This window comes from Astatotilapia calliptera, chromosome 3 (assembly GCF_900246225.1).
Source record: "Astatotilapia calliptera chromosome 3, fAstCal1.2, whole genome shotgun sequence".
In the NCBI taxonomy this organism is placed as follows: domain Eukaryota; kingdom Metazoa; phylum Chordata; class Actinopteri; order Cichliformes; family Cichlidae; genus Astatotilapia; species Astatotilapia calliptera.
The window spans coordinates 16511030-16527679 of NC_039304.1; the positions used below are offsets into that span (position 1 = coordinate 16511030).

A 16650-nucleotide genomic window follows, 5' to 3' on the forward strand; every position below is an offset into this window, starting at 1 on the left:
ATACTTTAAGATTTATATTAATTGCAATTCCTACATCTACATTTATTTCTTAAAACATGTAATTAGCACAGCGTGGCCGTGCAATGTTTTATATGTTTTTTTTAGTTTTTATTCCTGTTAATTATATTTTCACTTGTTACCTCTAAATTATTGAATCAGACAAAATTATAATTCAAATACTCCTTTAATTATTGATTATTCTCATTAATTTTCGATCATTTTATATATTTTTCCGTAGTATTACATTTGGATTTAACATATCAAAATCAGCCCGGTCTCAAAATGCCCGGGCTGATTTTTTTGTCCCAGTCCAGTCCTGGCCTCACAAAATTATCACGACCACAAAAAACGTGAAAAGAGTTGGATGGACATTGCTGCTCAATGCTTTTCAATCTAGCAAAGTTGATGGTGGTGGTGTGTGTGTCTGTGTGAGTGAAAGACAGAGAGAGAGGGAGAGCGAGAGACAGATTTTGTGTTATAACCTTCATGTTATGGACGCACAGTGTGAGCACTCAGGTCCCATCAGAGCATCGGGCCGACTAGTGTGAGACCCTGTACGTGACCTACAAACTTCTAACCCCTGTGGTTCAATCGTACAGTTTGAGCAGGAGCTGAATAACGAGACTGAAAAATTTGCACAGTGTATGCCCAGCTTAAGGAGACAAAGACCTCAAAAGAAGGGGCCTCATCTTAGGAGATTAATCAGTCTTTCACTTGATCATTTTAGGAGTTTAAGCAGAGGAGGACACTAGCTGGCCAGCCAGACCCAGCTGCAAATGACATATTCAGGGTTTGAAGAAACGTGTCTCTACAGCTGAGCAAAAATGTACAACAAGCAACATATAATGGGTGAATATGAATAACTTTTTATTTCAGCAAACGTTCAATTTAACTTGGGAACGATTACAATAACAGTGACCATGTGAAATTATACAGATTTTACTAGCCAGAGTAAACAAACATTCTCAGTTGTATTATATACCAAACAAGCAAACAAAACTCAAAGCATCTGGTTTTAACACAGACTCTACATATTGTATTGAACTACACAAGCATCAGCACTTTGAAATACTTAAAATGAACTTTAAAATACTGTTGGCCATCTTCACTCAACCAACAGCCAAAATGGTTACATCCTACACTGCGACAACTTGAGTGGTGACCACCGTTGAGGTGGCCGGCTGCATGTAGGCCCTGATCTTCACCTCACGATGCATCTGGCACCAGACACACTCGTAACACCAAATTATTTTACACCAGTCATCACAGCACGAACCCTGCAGGATGGAGAAGAAAAAGAAGAGAAGAATAAGACATAACTCAACACAATGAGGCAAACATGGTGAAGTCCCCATGCTTGTCTGATTTAGAGTACTCTCAGTGTTCACTTGCGAATGTGAACCAACAGCCAAGTAGTTCTTTGATGCTGTTATAAGAAGCTGGGTGAGTTAATAAAAGTGAATTTGTTCACAGCCGTAGTTTCCTGTTAAACAGATTTGAACAAACTGTCGTTACACTGTCTGTGTGTTTAATGAAGGCACACGGGGTATGTTTGAATGGTCAGTTTCACTTGATTGATTGATTGATTGAATCTTTATTTTGAACATGTTGAAAAAGTACAACAACATAGAATTAAAAGAGAAAAATGAACAAAGCAAAACAAAAGGAAAACGAGCAACCACAACTACAAATAACGTTCATGTTCAAAAAGCAGCAGAAAGAGGCATAAGCTTATTTAATCCCACCCCTTTTCCACTATCTAGTATCAATAGACTACAGAAATACCTCCTTGCAATTACATTATATGTTATGTGTAATTTTTTTTATTATTCTTTTTTTTAAAATATATATATATATATATATATATATATATATATATATATATATATATATATATATATATATATATATATATATATACACACATATGTTTCTATCTATCCATACATACGTATATACACATACGCACATATACACATTTTCAATAACCCCAGTAACACCTCAAAGGATACACAACCTACAAATATATATACAGTATACCCATACCTACATACCTGTGCACCCGCACACACATGAAAATGTTGGACAAGAACACCCTATCAAATCTCTACGTCTTCCCTACCCTGTAAAAACCATATCCTTAAACTGCTTTTTAAACTGTGCCATGCTCGGACATTGCTTCATATCTTTACTTAGTCTGTTCCACAGCTTCACTCCACACACAGAGATGCAAAGACTTATTAATCTTGTACGGATACGAGGATGTTTTAAATTTAATTCCCCCCTCAAATTGTATCCCTGTTCCCTTTTAGAAAACATTTTTAGAATATTGTCAGGAAGCAGGTTATTTATTGCTTTATATATAATTTGTGCTGTGAGAAAATGAACCAGATCTGTGAATTTTAGAATTTTTGATTTTAAGAATAGTGGATTTGTATGATCTCTGTAACCAGTTTTATGGATTATCCTTATGGCCCTTTTTTGTAATAGAAAGAAGAGAAATAAGAATGTGGGTGGCAGCTGTAATAATGTTTAGGAAAAAGAGCTTCTTTAATTACCTCCTTTAGCAAACAATTGACTGGAGCATCCTTTATGAAAGGAGAGGAGAAAATGCCATCCCACAATTCATAGCAACGGCTCATCCAACTATTCACGAAAACTATCCAGTACGCAGATCTTAATTATAACTGAATTTTCCGATTTGTGCCATAAGCTAGTGATTTTTCACAACAGCCTGCTAAACACATGAAGAACGTGCAGAAGATGTGTGTCAATTTTCTGTGTTACCAAATTTTATCAAGTTGGCAAAGCACAAAGCTCATCACAATAACTCATAAAGAAACAAAACCTTTACAGGAGTGTAGTTGGCTTACATCCACCAAGGAATTCAAGGTCAACTCAATGATGGTTGAAGATTTTTAAAAAGCCTTATAAGATTGAAAATATGATCATTACATGCGTATGTATGTTCAGCAGGTATCTTCAGTACCTCCAACCTCTCCTTCAAGGTCATGAAATGGAGCTAATGGTCCAAGTGATAATAATGCTATACAGGGCTATTTATTAAAACTATATTTCTCATTGTCATTGTTCCTATTGAAAACATGTGCGCATATAGGGAATGATATATGGGCACTGTAAATATCCCGTTACTTTGGACCCCTGACCTTTCTGCAATGTCAAATAAGGTCAAATTTTCATGAAATTCTACTTGTTACTTATTGGCAACATTTAGGAAATAGTACTGCTATATGGGGACTCAAAAACCTGATTTCTGCATTGTACATCTATGGTTTTCTTTCAAGTTGACCCAAAATGTGTTATTTTTATTGCACTATATATTCTTTAAAAAAAAAAATCAATGAAAACAAAATATGAATTTATAAAAAAAAAAAAAAAGAATTTATAAAACTGTACAAAATGCAACACTTTTCAATTATTCGGTGAGCTGGCCTAACGGAAGTTTGCACTCTCAGTATGCTTCTTTTTATGTTGATTTTTGTAGGAAAAGCATATCTTTTAAAAAGAAATACAATTTAAATAAAATAGTTTTTCACTCCTCAGTTTAGCTTGGCTAACAGCAATAACCTTGACCCTCCCTCGCCCCCAGCCTTACAGGGATGCCGTAGCGGTCTCTGATCGACTGGCGAAGCGTGCAGGACACCACGCAGCATACATCACAGACTGGGAGGCAGCAACACCACCCGTGCTTGTTGGCTGTATCACACTGCATGCAGGGGAAACACCAAAGGGCACAGCAACCTCAACAGAAGAGAAAAAAAGTATGCAGACACAAGTTTATTTCACTGTTGAATAAGTTCTCCTTCAACAACTAGCTTGTGCATCCTGTGTTTCATATGCTGACTTCAGTCCTACCTTCAGATGGTCAGATACTCAAGACCCTCTGAATAAAAGTCTGAGAAGAGAGTTGATACAAAAACCACTACTGTTTGTAGAGTTTGCTAGATTAACTTACAAGTGCCCATATCAGCACAGCAATCACAGAGGCCAGTGCTCCAGTGCCCAGGGTGTTGATTAGTGCTGGAGACTGTCACTATCTGGGTGGCCGCCTGGTATTGAGCCATTTCTGGAGGAAAGAAGGTAGAAATAGAGATGCATTGAAGGGTTATAGTTTTAGTTGCTCCTCTGTACGGAGAAATCAAATGCTAGAATATGAAAAAGATAACAGCTGGTTTGAAGCATTACTGTCCACAGTGTGGATATTTTTACAAATAACAGTTTCCTGTTTCGTGAAAATCACTGCAAAGACCATTGGCACAAAAGTTACGAGTACATCTTTTAAAACTCAGAAATTTGATAAAACCCAGCTTATAAACTGCATTCACAATACATTTCAAACCAATAACTTTTATAAATCTACCGTTTCAAACAGTTCAAAGTCACACAAAATCTTAATCTGTCTTGAATGCTGAGCATTCAAGACAGATTAAGAGATATTTAGTGTTATTTATCCATCTTTTTCTTTGGTACATAATCCCATATATCTTGCTTGATATATTTGAAGTCTTCAGTTTGTATCTACAATGTAGAAAGTAATAAAAGTAAAGACTTTTGGCTGGTAGTGAATATACATATATATCTACATATATGTGTATATGTACACACACACACACACACACACACACACACACACACATATAAATTTGAGCACAATAGGACTTATTTGGGTAGCTCAAATACGTCACCTGGTTTTCTCTCACTCTAACCTCTGGTCTGTCTCAGTTAAGCTGCCCACCTAACACTAGTTTTTATTTGTATTTTTTTAGAGTCGTGGCCCTGGTGTTATGTATGGGTAAAATGTGAAGAGGCACTGTTGTTACGAGCTCTTAGAAGTTTCATAGCCTTGAAAGAACTCACGAAGGTGTAGAAGAATCGGATGTGTAGAGTTAATGGAGCAATGATAAAATGTATGTAACACTAAACAAGTGAGTACTGGGTCTGATTGATTTCCTTTGACTGTGTTTTGTCGCCTTTAAAACACCTGTAAGGGTGTAAGCATGTATGTGGGCTACTTCCTATTTTTTTTTAAGAATCCTTACCTATCAGAATTTATTTAAAGTGCACTTTAACATGGTGTTAAATAACATTTGCATGCCTGTCTTGCACAAAAGCAATGATGCATGAAAGTGATGCATCTACAGCCCTTCCTGGTTTCTTACTTTCCTTTTCACAAGCACCAACAGACAGATGTACATTCTCTGTCTCATTTGGTGCACATCAGACAATACATGAAACTCATCAAACCCACAGGGCTGATCAGAAGATTCTAATGTGTCAAAGTGTTTATGCAAATAATAATATGCGCTTCACACACTGTGTAATACAAGGATAACAGGATGTTTTTTAACTGCTGAAACAGTGAAAAACACGATTTAATATCATGCAAGGAATTCATTAATAGTATTATTTGTATACTTCTCTACAACAGATATCTAATGAAACGTGTGAGTTTCTGCCTTTTTTTTTTTTTTCACATGGCTGTTGCTCCACTCAAATGTCTTCTGAAATGAAAGTATTTCATCTTCCTCCTCTGCCTTTCAGATGATTTCCCTCCAAATTTGGTATTAGTCTTTAACTCCGCCTTTCGGGCTGTCTTCTCTTAACTGGCTTCATCGGGTCTCAACAGTCTTTTAGTTATTTTCAGGAAGTGACATCTGTGCCATAGCAGTTACATCTTGAGGTCAGCTTTGCATTACATGAGTCAATGTGATTGCAAAAAAGATGAACTGACATCTGCAAAGTGTCTCTTAAATTCAGTTTAAATGTGAGGCCACTTTTTTACATTCAGAATGAGAATGACACAACAAAAACAAACACACATAAAAACAATTATATACAGAAGGCCTGTCACTTAACTAAAAGCCCAACACTGCCCTCCACAGCAGAACAGATATTAGCACAGCCTCACCTTCTCTCTTTCTAACCTCTAGTCATTGTTGATAAAGCTCATAAGTCTCCGTATCATTGCTGAAAGGGCTGAGTTGATTATCATTGAGTTGAGGATCTCACTTTCCTTCCTCGTTTCATGGCTGGAAGTGTCCTGAAGTGTGTGTAAGAGCTGTTGTTGTAGCAGCAGTGCCATGACAGTTAGATTGCCTGAAGGCACCCAATCACAACATTATTAGCAAGGAGAAATAAATTGTGCTCCTCTTCAGATTAAGTATGTAGGAAGATGGTGATGAAGCTAATTTAACAGCTCCTCCATTTCTCCCAACATTTACCTCTCTATGTTTTTTTTATGTTAAGGATCAGGGCACTGTGTGCCACTCCAACAGGTCCCATTCCAGAGGAGTGTTAGCGTTTGAAACTAGTGATGTGTCGGTCACGAACGAAATGGTTCTTAGAGCCGACTCTTTGATGTGAACGACGCGAGCCGGATCCTTATCGCGAGCCGTGGGTGTTTTTTTTTTGTTTGTTTTTTTCCTTTCTCTCACCCTCTCTCTCGCACTTTTTTCCAGCAAGTACCAACAACCGGATTTGGTGTGTGGTAGTAACAGGTAAATGAACTTTTTTTTAAAGATTATTTGAATATATATGAGTGCTTGAGTATAAATACACAAACAATACACATATGCTTTCAATTGTGTAATTTAAGTGATCTAGGTAGCTCTGTTTTGGAAGTTAATGCTAGAAATGTGTTTTGGAATTTGTACGTGCTTTTTAGAGTTTGTACGTGCTTTGTCTCTAGGGGCCACCGCATATATTTATATATAAATAAAACCACTCTTTTTTACATTAGTAATTCCTTTTGTGCATAATTTTATATTATTGTTAATAATTAATTAATTAAAGCAACAAAACAACCTGAAGATCCGGTTCGGAGCCGAAAGAGCCGGTTCTCTAAAAAGAGCTGGAAATCCCATCACTATTTGAAACACTTGGGCCGCTCTGCCTGCCACAGTTTCAAACTGGTCATGTGACTGCATGGCCACATCTCATTGGTAAAAAAGTTACCGGAAGCTCCACTGGCGGCGTGTTATCTAATGTGTTCAACTAATTATTTTTTAAAAAAAGTAACGAGTCGAATTTTGCAAATGTAGCGGAGTAAAAGTACCGTTTCTTCTTCACAAATGTACTCAACTAAAAGTAAAAAGTATCGTGCAAAAAAGGTACTTTAAAAGTACATTTTTTTCCAAAACATACTCAAGTAAATGTAACGGAGTAAATGTAACTCGTTACTACCCACCTCTGCCCCAGTCACCATATCAAGCTTAGGCTACGTCCACACTAATCGTTTCCTCTCCATTTTGTCCTCACTGAGACGGCGTTTTCCTCAAGGAAAAACGCAGCGTTTTGAAAACACTCTCGAAAACACATACCTTTTAAAACAGAGCTGCCCCGTCGCAATGTGGACAGTTGAAAACGCAGACTTTCTAAAACAGGGCTGCCCAATCCCGGTCCTCGAGAGCTACTATCCTGCAGCTTTTAGATGCATCCCTACTCCAACACAGCTGAATCAAATGGTTTGATTACCTCTTCAGCATGCCATCATGTTTGGCAAAGGCCTGATAACAAGCCATTCATTTGATTCAGGTGTGTGGGAACAAGGATGCATCTAAAAGCTGCAGGACGGTAGCTCTCGAGGACCGGGATTGGGCACCCCTGTTCTAAAACATGAGCATTTTAGTCATGTGATGCAGTCATGTGACCAATTAAACAAAGCTCCGGTGCGTGTGTCAAAAAAATCAACACACTGCTTCAGAAGCACTGTGTCGAAGCTTGATTCGTTTGGCCAGAGTCACGTGATCAGTGACGACCGAAGCTTCATTTAGAACCTAACTGCTTCAGTGTCTCATTCAATGCTTTATAAGGAAGCGAATCATTCGCGGGATTTGTGGATTGTTTTGATGGTGGGTTTTCCAGCTTTGTGTTCTGGCCGTTTGCTTTTGTTTTGTGCGTGTTTATTATATCTGAAAACGGGAAAAAGGTAAAATGTCAAAAATCTGCTTCCATAATATAAATATCATTAAATAACTTTAGAAAAACTTCCACTTGACTCTTTACATGTAATGTTGTAAAAATATATATTTTATTGTTTAATTAATCTGAAAATGTTAGTCTGCCAAATGTGCAGCAATTTAATTTATTTATTCTCTTTAGCTGATAGTTGGTGGGGCCCAGGTAGACTGTATAACTGGATCTCTACCAGTTTCTCTGCACTCCAGCCTCCTCTGTGCCATGTGAAGGGATTTTCCTTAAGGCAGGAGAAATTATCGCCACGAAAAGGAACAGGTTCGGCCATTGCACACTAGAACAAATTCTCTTTTTAAATAAAAATGGAAAAGGGTTACCTTAAACGCATCATGTTTTTAATTTGCAAGTTCATAAGCATTTTCCCTTTCCCATTTCACAATCAATTCTACCCCCAGGTCAAAAATATGTATAGGAAAATTACCCTAATGTAATATTATTTATAAAAATACCCGTCTAGCGATTAACTGCATGAGTGCAGGGAGGCAAGACCTCAGAGCAGAAGCATACTCCATAATGTGTTGTACATTTTGATATGTATATTATATGTAACGTGGTATTTTTCAATTATTGTATTTACCAACATCAAGAAGTCACAAGCAAAGAAAGACCACACCATGCTGCATGTTTAAACAAGGAGAGTTTACTGGTCAAAACTATTTATTAAACAAATAAAACAAATTTTTTTAACCACCAAAAAATACACGTTCAAAGCAACACAACGGCGGCCCAGTATCAGACAGAATTCCACTCAGTAGAGTGAGGAATCATTATGAAGCAGTTGGTTTTATTTTGTGGATTCAAGCTGCTCTTCATATTTTTGGCCACCAGATGTCACCAGAGAGGACTGTGTTGAAAAGCTTCGAGTAATGAACCGTTTTTCAATACAAGCTTCAGTGCTTCAGAAAGCTTCATTTGGCCATCACTACTGATAGGTTTGATAGCACTCCGCTGTCTTTGTTTAATTGGTCACATGATTGCATCACATGACTAAAATGCATCATGTTTTAGAAAGTCTACGTTTTCGAGTGTCCACACTGCGACTGGACAGCTCCGTTTTTAAATGTATGCGTCTTCGAGAGTGTTTTCAAAACGGAGAGAAAGCGTATTTAATTTTTATTGACTATTTTAACCGGTACGTCTTCTGTTTCCGTGATCACCCCCTGCTGCTCTCCCCGTTAGGGTTCCCTTCTAAGCTTACACCAAATGTTCAGCAACTCAGGCTGACCCTTTGGTGACTCAGGCGACTCAGGCTACGTCCACTAATGCGTTTTCATTTGAAAACGCATTAGTGGACGTAGCCTGAGTCGCTTTCTGCATTTCCTTTTAATGTTGCTGACCCTTTGTTGTAATGACTTGGTGATATAAGTAATGTTCCGAAGGGTTAAAGAAATCTGAGCTGGCAGCAATCACTTCAGAGTGTCGGGTCAGAACACTTGCAAATGTTCAGATGTGAGAGGAACAAACAGGCAGAGTCCAGGAATAAAGTTGTCATTCTTTGTATTTCCAATTGAGAATGTGCCCGCAGCTGGGCGAGAGAGAGAGAGTGTGTGTGTGTGTGTGTGTGTGTGTGTGTGTGTGTGTGTGTGTGTGTGTGTGTGTGTGTGTGTGTGTGTGTGTGTGTGGTTTGGTCTTATGAACGCACACACTGTCCGTTGTTTGGCTGCCGTTTGTCTCTGAACTAAAGTTGCGGACATGCACCCCGATGGTGCAGGGGGCATAGGAAATCCCATACACAAACCTAACCCTTTTGTACAAGTAAAATTGAATAGATTTGATTTGAAATAACAGAACTCGAACCAATTACAGAAACATAACAATAAAGCAACCAAAAAGTAAGAAATAACAATAACAAGAATAAAAATCAAGAATAAAATAGATACAATATACAGCCAGTGGCAGCTAGAATGTATTTCAAACATTTCAGAGGAATACAGATTGAAATGAATGCTTAGCAAGACAAACATGAAGCAGCTTTATGCTTTACTGTATTTTGGACCGGTAAGCAATTTGAGGAAGTTTTTAAGGTGGAAGGATTTTAAGGCTGATGAAATAGCTGTTTTAAAATACCACAATGACACTTCTTACTAATTAAAAATAAAAAAGTTTGACAACGCCACAGGAACAGTAGCTGAAAATGCCTTTTATATCACTTAATGGCACTTATTGTATCGTATAAAGGTACTATCATTTTAGAGTTGCATTTTCATAAATACAAATACGTTCGAGCACTTATTTAAACTTTCACAGCTGTTATGATAATTAAATCTATTACAGATATTATGGTGTGCCTTGATGATTATTATTATTATTAGTAGTAGTAGTAGTATTACAACTGGCAGAGAAAAATTGTTGACTGTTTGCAATTGTCCATCAGTATAAAAACTCGTCTTACCTTTTCTCTGGTTCTCTCAGCTTTGAAAAAAATTAGAGAGTGGACAATTCAGCATTTAACTAGAAATCAGAGAGGGGAGGGGGGGAAAGGGAGAGATAATGCTGTAGCTCTATATGCACACAAACACACACACACACACACACCTCTGCAAAACGGTTTTGTTCTGTTTTTTGTTTGTTTGTGGCTTCTTTGTGGTTTCTTTCTCTTGAGGACAGTGACCCAAAAAATTTCATGTAATGCTGGAACATTGAGAAACATTGTTATAAAAGCCTCGTCATTTCCCCAGTACAACTGGACCGTAGATGGCTTGACCAATCTTAATGCTGTTTCCACATGCAATAGAAGTCAGATGCAAAGCAAAAAGAATAATCAAATTAAGAAGAAGAAGATGAATGTGAAGATGCTACAGAGTTTGTCTGCTTTACACTACCACACAGTGCAAAGTTAACAGATGACTGAGAAAGCACAGATTTAGTGTTGAAGAAAACTGCTACAAAGTATTTGGTGCATCTTCTGGACAGAGAAAAGAAGATAAGGATGACTTGGTGAGGAAGTCAGAGTGAGGTCTAGAGTGAGGAAGTAGAGGAAAGTATTCAAAGCAAGAAGTTAGCAAAACGTTTTCAAGCATGAGATTGCTGTGCAGTGCTGTAATGAAAACAGAGGGATACGCTGATGAGCTATATGAAGATAGGGGAAAGAGTTGTTTAAAAAAGTGTAATCTTAACTGCATGCCTCAGTTTTACTGCATGATAAAAAAAAATGTCTGATTTCAGACTGGCAGGTGTGATGGAGTAGAGCTGTCTTTGGTCTAGAAGAAAATTTTAAAAATGGCAGACATTAGCTACAGCACAAGATGTTTTCTGATGCTTTGGTCCTGACTGCAAAACATTTTATCTCAGTGAAATTGCAAATTGCCTTTATTTACAAAGAAGAACTCAGGGCTGTGTGTTGGACAGGGCCGTCTGCAGTACGGGGGCCCCACAGGGCAGACTTCTCCCACAACTCCACCCAGTGCTTCCTGCAGAAGTTCTCTGATGACTCTGCAATAGTCGGCCTCATCACTGATGGGGACGACAAGGAGTACAGAGGACTGACCCAAGACTTTGTGGACTGGTGCCAGCTGAACTACCTCCACATCAACACTAGGTAAAACCAAGAAGCTGGTGGTAGACTTCCGCAGGCACAAACATCCTCCACTGCAAGCACTGAAGACTCAGCTCATCTATGTGTCAGTGGATCTCCAACTTCCTAACTGGCAGACCACAGGCAGTAAGGATGGGCGGACATGTCTCAGCCTCCACCACTCTCAGCACTGGAGCCCCCCTGGGGTGTGTTCTGAGCCCCCTGCTGTACTCTTTGTACACATATGACTGTGTGGCCACTACCAGCTCCACCACCATCATCAAGTTTGCTGACGACACCGTCGTGGTGGGCCTGATCTCTGATAACAACGAGACGGCCTACCTGAAGGAGATTAGGAATCTGGAGAACTGGTGCCAGAGGAACAACCTCCTTCTAAACGTCAGTAAGACAAAGGAGCTGATAGTGGACTTCAGCACTAAGCAGGAGAGGAACTACCAGACCCCCGTCATCAACGAGTGCCCAGTGGAGAGAGTGGACAGCTTCAAATACCTCGGAGTTCACATCACGCAGGACCTGTCATGGTCCTGTCACATCAACACCGTGGTGAAAAAGGCCCGACAGCGTCTCTACCACCTCAGACGCTTGAGAGACTTCCAACTGCCCTCCAAGGTGCTCAGGAACTTTTACTCGTGCACCATAGAGAGCATCCTGGCGGGAAACATCTTAACCTGGTTCGGGAACAGCACCATGCAGGACAGACGAGCTCTACAGAGGGTTGTGCGGTCAGCTGAGCGCACCATCCGCTCCGAGCTCCCTGACCTGCACTCAATCTACAGCAGGCGGTGCTGGACCAAGGCCAGGAAGATCGTGAAGGACCTCAGCCATCCCAACAACAGACTGTTCTCTCTGTTGAGGTCAGGAAAGCGATTCCGCTCCCTGAAGACCAACACAGAGAGACTGAGGAGGAGCTTCTTCCCGCAGGCGATATGGTCTCTCAATCACACCACCACACAGTACTGACCCACACATATGGTTCTTACACACACACTGGACTTTCTGGACTTTGGTTTTGCACAACACTGGTCACTATATTCTTCATTTCCGGTTAATACTTGTACAGCTGCTGTTATTGTGTATATATTTATTTATATTTAGATTTCTTCATACATTCTTATATAGTTCTATATTGTGTATTTTGTTGTACAGTTATTTTATTTTCAACTTTAATTTATATATTTTATCTTATTCTTCCCAGTTAAATTTACCCTTCATTCTAATTTGTGTTGTACAGTTATTTCATTTTTAACCTTAATTTATATTTTATTCCTTCCTAGTTAAATTTACCCTTTTTAATTTTTCATATTTATTTCCTATCTTATTCATAGCCTTTTCCTTTTTTGTTTTCTTTAGGTCACGAGCAGTTGTCCAAGCATTTCACTACATATCGTACTGTGTATGACTGTGTACGTGACAAATAAAATTTGAATTTGAATTTGAACATCCAAGGTATGGACATTGAGTGGGACGGAGAGATTTCGCAGGTCTTTCCTCCCCACTGCTGTCAGACTCCACAACAAAGACTCCAACTGATCAAACACACACATCCACACATGTGCAATAACACTAGGTGCAATACTCTTTATCTGACAAAGTTGTATTTTTACTCAGTTGTATAAAGCATTTGCATTCTATTTTTATCCTATTGTATATTTTATTCTATTTATTCTACTGTATATAGTATTTTTTTTTATTCTGTACAGTTGTGTACAGTATTTTATTTTTATTGTATTCTAACTTTTGCTACATAACTTTTGCACTGTCTACTTCCTGCTGTGACAAAACAAATTTCCCACGTGTGGGACTAATAAAGGTTATTTTATCTTAAGATCACTTGGTGCCAAGCTCGCCTTACACTGAAAATACCACTCATGCTGATATAAAGGTCTCCAGCCATCACACTACAGATGAGTCACGGGTGTAAGCTTAGAAAGGAACCCCTTCTATAACGGGGAGAGCAGCAAGGGGTGATCACGGAAACAGAAGACGTACCGGTTACAATAGTCAATAAAAATTAAATACGCTTTATTTACAACACTAAAAATACCCTGATCAGGGGAGAGAGAAAAAACATAAAACTCAGCACAATAAAAAAATAATGGTGCTCAGTCCCAAAGTTCCGAGTCAGGCTCCGCCACACTTCAGCCATGAAGAATCCGCCGATTCCACCAGTGGGAACCAGGCCAACCGCGTCCTCTGTTGTCGCCTCGCTGCTCCGCTTGAGGTTCCACTAGGCACAGGGAAGCAGCGAAAGTCACTCTTCTTAATTCCCCAGGGTATTATATACATCTTAGAAGTCGGTACTCACCCGGGAGGGCAGAGCTCTGAACTCCGCCCGCCGCTGTTCCGTGCCTTAACCATTCACTGACGTCTCGCTGCCACCGTGGAAGGGGCTGCCGTCCACTGACTGAAGGCCCGCTCTCCTTCTACTGCTGCCGCGCCTTGCCGCCAGTTGCCGCTCCGTTGCTCGCGCTACCTTTGGCGGCGTCCTCCCGCACAGCCACGCTACTCCGGCTCTCCTGCTGCCCTGCGTACACACGTCCTTCTCTCACCTGCCAGAGGCTCTTATTGCCCGCTGCCAACAAGGGAGGCCCGATTGATTCCTGTCCCCTGTGCCCTCCAGGTGTATCTCATTGGGGAAGCAGAGGGGGGGGGGGGAGTCTCTCCGGGAGAAGTCCAAATAAATACAATAAAAGCATGCAACACTAAAATACACTCAACATTAAAACACAAGCATGCAACCACTCGATTATAAAAATCCTTCTTCCCTGGATGATAGATGCAAGTAGATGAGGCAATGAAGACATAAAAATACAAAGCAGCTGAGTGAACATGCATTTCCAAAATGAGACATGTTCACTTCAAAGCTGCATATCAATCTGTTCATTATACTATTGCTGCTGTTACTGCAACTGTATTGTATGGCTGCAGATGTCAAAGGACCATAAGACCATAATCTAATCAAGTCCATAATGCTGATTGTTACAAATTGATAGTTTTTGAATGCTATACCCAGTAGCCACCTTTTCTCACATTTATAAGAATAAACTGCTCAAGGGCTCCTATGTACAGCCCAACACTGCCCTCTACAGTAAAACTGATGTTAGCACAGCCTCAAATTCTTTACTTCTTCATGATTAGTGGCTCATGTTTAAACTTTAGTAGTTGTTCAGAAATATTTTGCTTAATTTCCAATTTCATTATGTTCTCTGAGGTTGAGGTGATGAACGTTTAGCACAGAGGACCTCAGATATTTCCTTCTGCATTTTGTGGTTAAAGTCTACAACAGTAACACTGTTGCAGAACACACTGGACACGCACACAAACTGTCAACAGATAATGCATACACTTGACACTGGTTTATATTTCTAATACTTTGTTTCATAAATTGTGTTACCACCTATGATGACTAGAGCAAAGGTCTTAGACCTGCAGCTCGAGAGCTCCTTTGCCCATTTCCAGTGGTTTTCCAAAGTTTTGATGAATGTTTAAAGAGCGATAAACATGTTTTAAAATTTTATTTCAACATTTCCTTTTTTATTTACTGACATGCATCGTCACTTGGTACCTTACTCCTTACATTTTGCTAATTGTCAATTATAAGAAAAGACAAATTGATAGTTGTGATGGATCCCATATCCAAGGCAGTAAAAGTTGGTAGTAAAAAGAGAGATTTTAAAAATGCAAGAATAGATTTCTTTCCTTTCACTGCTGCTGTGGGCTTACTGGTGTGTTTGGTCTGCAGCAGGATTTCTTGCTGTCCTTAGAGGTATAAGAATTACAACACAAGTGAAAACTCTCTAAGGCTGTTTTTAGCAATCAACGTCCACTCCATGAATTAGTGTCAAACACCAGCAACCACGTCAAGAGCAGTTGTGGAATACAGCACAAGTGTCATGGTCTGGGTGAGTGCTGGGGTCTTCATCTGAGTTGCTGTCTCCACCTGTGGGCGGAGTGGCTGCACTCTGGCGCGTCTCCACAACTGCAAGCAATTATGCTGCCGGCTTTTAAGACTCACCACCGCTCACGTCACCACTAGTCCTTGCCAAGTGTTCTGCTAGCCACAGTTAGTGCTGACCACCACACTTTTGTTGAGAAGAGTTTCCCACAGAAAGCAACTGACCTTTTGTTTGTTTCTACAGCCTTTCAGCTAACTCCATCCGTGACAATACTCACCTTCATCTTGTTGCTTCATAGGCTCCAGTTCACTCTACTCACCCACCTGCCCTCCGGCCACAGTCATGGCAGTCCACCGATTCCCTGCTCTGGAGTCTGGCTGCCTCACCTGGTCCGCTCGACCTCCCTCAAACACCAGTTCTCTACCTGCAAAGTGTAAGCCTGAAAGACTCTGCTTTGATTTTTCTTCTCTGGATAGCATGAAGCATGGGCTTCCTCCCACGGTCCAAAGACATGCAGTTTGTGGGGATAGGTTAATTGGATAATCCAAATTGCCACTAGGTGTGAATGTGAGTGTGAATGGTTGTCTGTCCCTATGTGTTTAGCCCTGCGACAGACTGGCGACCTGTCCAGGGTGTACCCCGCCTTTCGCCCTATGACAGCTGGGATAGGCTCCAGCGCCCCCCGCGACCCTGAAAAGGATAAGCGGAAGCGAATGGATGGATGGATGGATGGATGGATAGCATGTCTTTAACCACTGAATCTATTCTCCTCTCTTTGCAGTGTACTGAGACTCCCGGTTGCATATCCTGATGCCCATGCCCTTCCTCCTTGCCCTGAACCAAAGCTTACAAAATGAATTTAGTTTTCTCTCATGTTCTATGTTCTTGTACCAGGTTCTATATCACAGATTATATAACAGATCTGGGGAGTCATAGTTCATGGTCTTGCCTTTGCAATTTCATGTTTTTGTGCAATAAAATCTGGTAATCAACACCTACCAGTGCCTTTGAGGTCTGCTACTGAGTCTGTTTTGTGGAGCCTTGACCGTGAGACCAAGTCCCCTACTCGTGGGTCTTCTGCGTCACACACCCATGGGGAGACACTTTTAACAGATTTCTGAACACATATAGTTAAAGTTTCTTTTAATCCCAATCGTGAAGGGTAATGGGGTTTATATTTGTCAAGCACGGTCCCAAGTCACCCAGATGGTTCTGTTTCCTCCT

The 16650-nt window shown here is 40.0% G+C and overlaps 1 protein-coding gene and 2 long non-coding RNA genes across 4 annotated transcripts; 1 reads left to right on the forward strand and 2 right to left on the reverse strand.

The window, feature by feature from the left end:
• Nucleotides 1–843: 843 nt before the first annotated feature.
• LOC113018729 (placenta-specific gene 8 protein-like) lies at nucleotides 844–7434 on the reverse strand. Of its 2 annotated transcripts, none has more exons than XM_026162056.1 (4): nucleotides 7341–7434; nucleotides 3977–4087; nucleotides 3617–3762; nucleotides 844–1277 (listed from the first exon to the last, which is right to left on the reverse strand). In XM_026162056.1, the coding sequence occupies exons 2-4, from the start codon at nucleotides 4083–4085 to the stop codon at nucleotides 1137–1139; spliced, it is 396 nt and encodes a 131-aa protein (XP_026017841.1). In that variant the 5' UTR covers nucleotides 4086–4087; nucleotides 7341–7434; the 3' UTR covers nucleotides 844–1136. The 2 variants fall into 2 exon arrangements, with proteins under 2 accessions (XP_026017841.1, XP_026017842.1); XM_026162057.1 differs by lacking the exon at nucleotides 7341–7434 and adding an exon at nucleotides 7208–7323.
• A 381-nt stretch (nucleotides 7435–7815) lies between these two features.
• LOC113018731 (uncharacterized) lies at nucleotides 7816–16261 on the forward strand. Its single transcript, XR_003271853.1, has 3 exons — nucleotides 7816–7871; nucleotides 15725–15859; nucleotides 16208–16261. It is a non-coding gene; the product is annotated as an uncharacterized LOC113018731 (long non-coding RNA).
• On the reverse strand, nucleotides 13527–14301 carry LOC113018730 (uncharacterized). Its single transcript, XR_003271852.1, has 2 exons — nucleotides 13836–14301; nucleotides 13527–13757 (listed from the first exon to the last, which is right to left on the reverse strand). It is a non-coding gene; the product is annotated as an uncharacterized LOC113018730 (long non-coding RNA).
• Nucleotides 16262–16650: the final 389 nt, after the last annotated feature.